At 39.8% G+C, this 2,406-nt stretch overlaps 1 protein-coding gene across 1 annotated transcript; it reads right to left on the reverse strand.

The window, feature by feature from the left end:
- Nucleotides 1–1,238: 1,238 nt before the first annotated feature.
- LOC107753266 (E3 ubiquitin-protein ligase rnf213-beta-like) lies at nucleotides 1,239–2,259 on the reverse strand. The gene is made up of 2 exons (XM_016569397.1): nucleotides 1,507–2,259; nucleotides 1,239–1,404 (listed from the first exon to the last, which is right to left on the reverse strand). Exons 1-2 carry the CDS (start codon nucleotides 2,250–2,252, stop codon nucleotides 1,239–1,241), a joined length of 912 nt encoding a protein of 303 aa, XP_016424883.1. The 5' UTR covers nucleotides 2,253–2,259.
- Nucleotides 2,260–2,406: the final 147 nt, after the last annotated feature.

The raw sequence follows: 2,406 nt of genomic DNA on the forward strand, positions 1-2,406 counted from the left end.
CAGTCCCAACACAGTGCTGTAAAGACATCACAATTATGATGATTTTTGTGGTGTCTTTTAAGACATAACCACTAAATATGTAAACAATAGCAACTATTCATTAGGAAAACCTTTGTATTATACTGTGTATTAAGGGATACAAATAAAATCAAATTCTCTAAAACCATAGATTTGTCAAATAAACCTTACTCACAAGTCAATTAATGGTATAGCTGTTAGGGTTGTTTGCATTTCCCCAAGAGAAGCAGTCCATTTAGAGACAACTTGGCAGAGTTTACCCCAGTCCTTTGTGCTGAGATCCACACCACAGGCCTGGCACACCTGGAACACTGAGAGGGCCACTTGCAATGATTTGATCCCAGTTGAGCTCTCTGATTTTTTTACTTCTGAATCTCCTTTCAAAATCATACTTAGTTTAGCAGAAATGAGATCTGAGACCTAAAACAAAAATGAGTCCACTTATAGTCATTTTACTCTGCTGTAGTTTTCTTAAAAGGAATAAAGCCTTAAAAAGCTCACACATACTTTTATTGGAGATGGTGCGAGTCCCTCAGGGAATTGCACCCAGCTTGGTTGAAAACCTTTTTTGTAATCATTTAGTTGTTGTATAAATGTCTTGTTCCTCTCAGGGTTAGATGGCTGCCATTTCTGAAAAATACTGTCCAATAACACACGAGCAGAGGTCTCCCAGCCTTTGCAAATGTCTTTTTTTTCAGACTGAAACCAACTCTTTAACCACTCTTGAACAGATACTGGGTTTGAACAGCTTATATAGCCTTCATAAAGGTGAAGTTCTGGAAATGCAACAATAAGATGAGGCATTATTATCACACCATGTACAGGAAATAGTCCAAAAAAATTTTTTTTTCAGATTTCGGTACCTTTCACAGTATTGTCAGCAGGGATCTCAACAAATCTCATTGCTATTTCCATGGTCTGCTTTTGTCTCTGATGCACTGCATACCTATATTTTATTGTGCAACCCCTCACAGTGCTTTCTGGAACTGAAAATGTTGCTTCAATCAAATAGCCATCCTGGCGTAGGCCCCTAAGTAACAAGAAATAACATGACCATAAAATATACTCACACTTTACAAAGCAAAGCTCTCATTACTTAACATCAGTTACATGTTCTCGTGCATATTGCATTTGCCAGTCTACACTATAGACAATTGTGTGTGTGTGTGTGTGTGTACTCTATATAGGAAATGAAATGAAAATGGAAATTAATGAGAAACTTACCTAAAGTTTTTAATCTCTAGTTTAATAGTTCCATTCCCTTGAAGGGGAACGAGCACCAGGGAATCATACAATTTGTTAAATCGGAATCTTTTGTCCAGAACAGCATAAATGTAAAAGGTGAACATTGGTGCTTCAGCTGGATGCCTCACTGGGGAAGGTTTTCTAATAAAATTAAAAACAAACAAAAAATAGAAAGCATGCATCAGAACAGAAGTTATACATCTACTTAAGTCAAACATTTGGCATAAGCACAAGGCTACAAACCTCTGAGCTCTTTTGCTTTCCATTGAGCTGGCCTGATTCTCTGCTGTTTGATTTCTCTTCTCCTTAGATTCTTTAGTATTTCCTGCTGTAGCGGCTGCTGCGTACGATTTTGGTTCTTCTGTTCCTGACTTGACTGGGTCTTTCTGTGAATCTCCTCCTGAATGTTTTTCCTTTGTGTCTGCATCTTTCTGCTTATCTTCATCTTGTTCTCTGCAGCCATCTGATAGTTTGGTCCTTTCTTTTGTCTCCTCTGTAGGTTCCTTTGTTTCACTCACTTTTCTTTTCTTCCTCTCAGCACTTTCATTCTTTTCTCCATCGCTTTCATTTCCTTTGTTCTTTGGCAGGCCAGTTTCTACCTCCATCTTAACATCTTCAGGATTGCGTTCTGTTGGCTGTGACACTTCTGTGGTCTCTGTGTTGCCATTGAGCTCTGTTTGTGTCTGCTGTGTTGCTTGACTGACAGTCTCCGTCTGAGTCTCCTTGTTTTCAAGCCTACTTGAGCTTGTTTGAGTCTGAACATCTTTACTCAGTGGTTCAGGCTCTGCTGCACCCGTGCTGTGCCGTCCATGGCCTCTGGATCTGGATCTGGATCTGGATCTGGCCGGGCTTGGGTGACTAGTTTGCTTGCCTTTTGTTTGGCTCTGTGAACGTGTTCTGGATGAAGGTGTGCTACCATCTCTTTTTTGGGCCCCCTTCTTCTGAGCACCTGGCTTTCTTTTCTCTCCACTCTTTCTTTTCCTTGTCATTTTCTACCTTCTGCAAAAGAGGTTCAAAAGTCAAAGATTCTGCTAAATATTATATAAGTGTGTATGTAATATACTTGGGCCCCCGCACCTGGCTTTCTTTTCTCTCCACTCTTTCTTTTCCTTGTCATTTTCTACCTTCTGCAACTTCTGCAAA

Source organism: Sinocyclocheilus rhinocerous, unplaced genomic scaffold (assembly GCF_001515625.1).
Source record: "Sinocyclocheilus rhinocerous isolate Xijiao unplaced genomic scaffold, SAMN03320098_v1.1 scaffold411, whole genome shotgun sequence".
NCBI lineage: Eukaryota > Metazoa > Chordata > Actinopteri > Cypriniformes > Cyprinidae > Sinocyclocheilus > Sinocyclocheilus rhinocerous.

What these genes read in the sequence shown, in the direction of transcription:
- LOC107753266 (XM_016569397.1), bottom strand. Translation starts at nt 2,252, where the DNA reads ATGACAAGGAAAAGAAAGAGTGGAGAGAAAAGAAAGCCAGGTGCTCAG. An exon ending in GAAAGCAAAAGAGCTCAGAG is followed by an intron (nt 1,405 to 1,506) that starts GTTTGTAGCCTT and finishes TAATTTTATTAG; the next exon opens with AAAACCTTCCCCAGTGAGGC.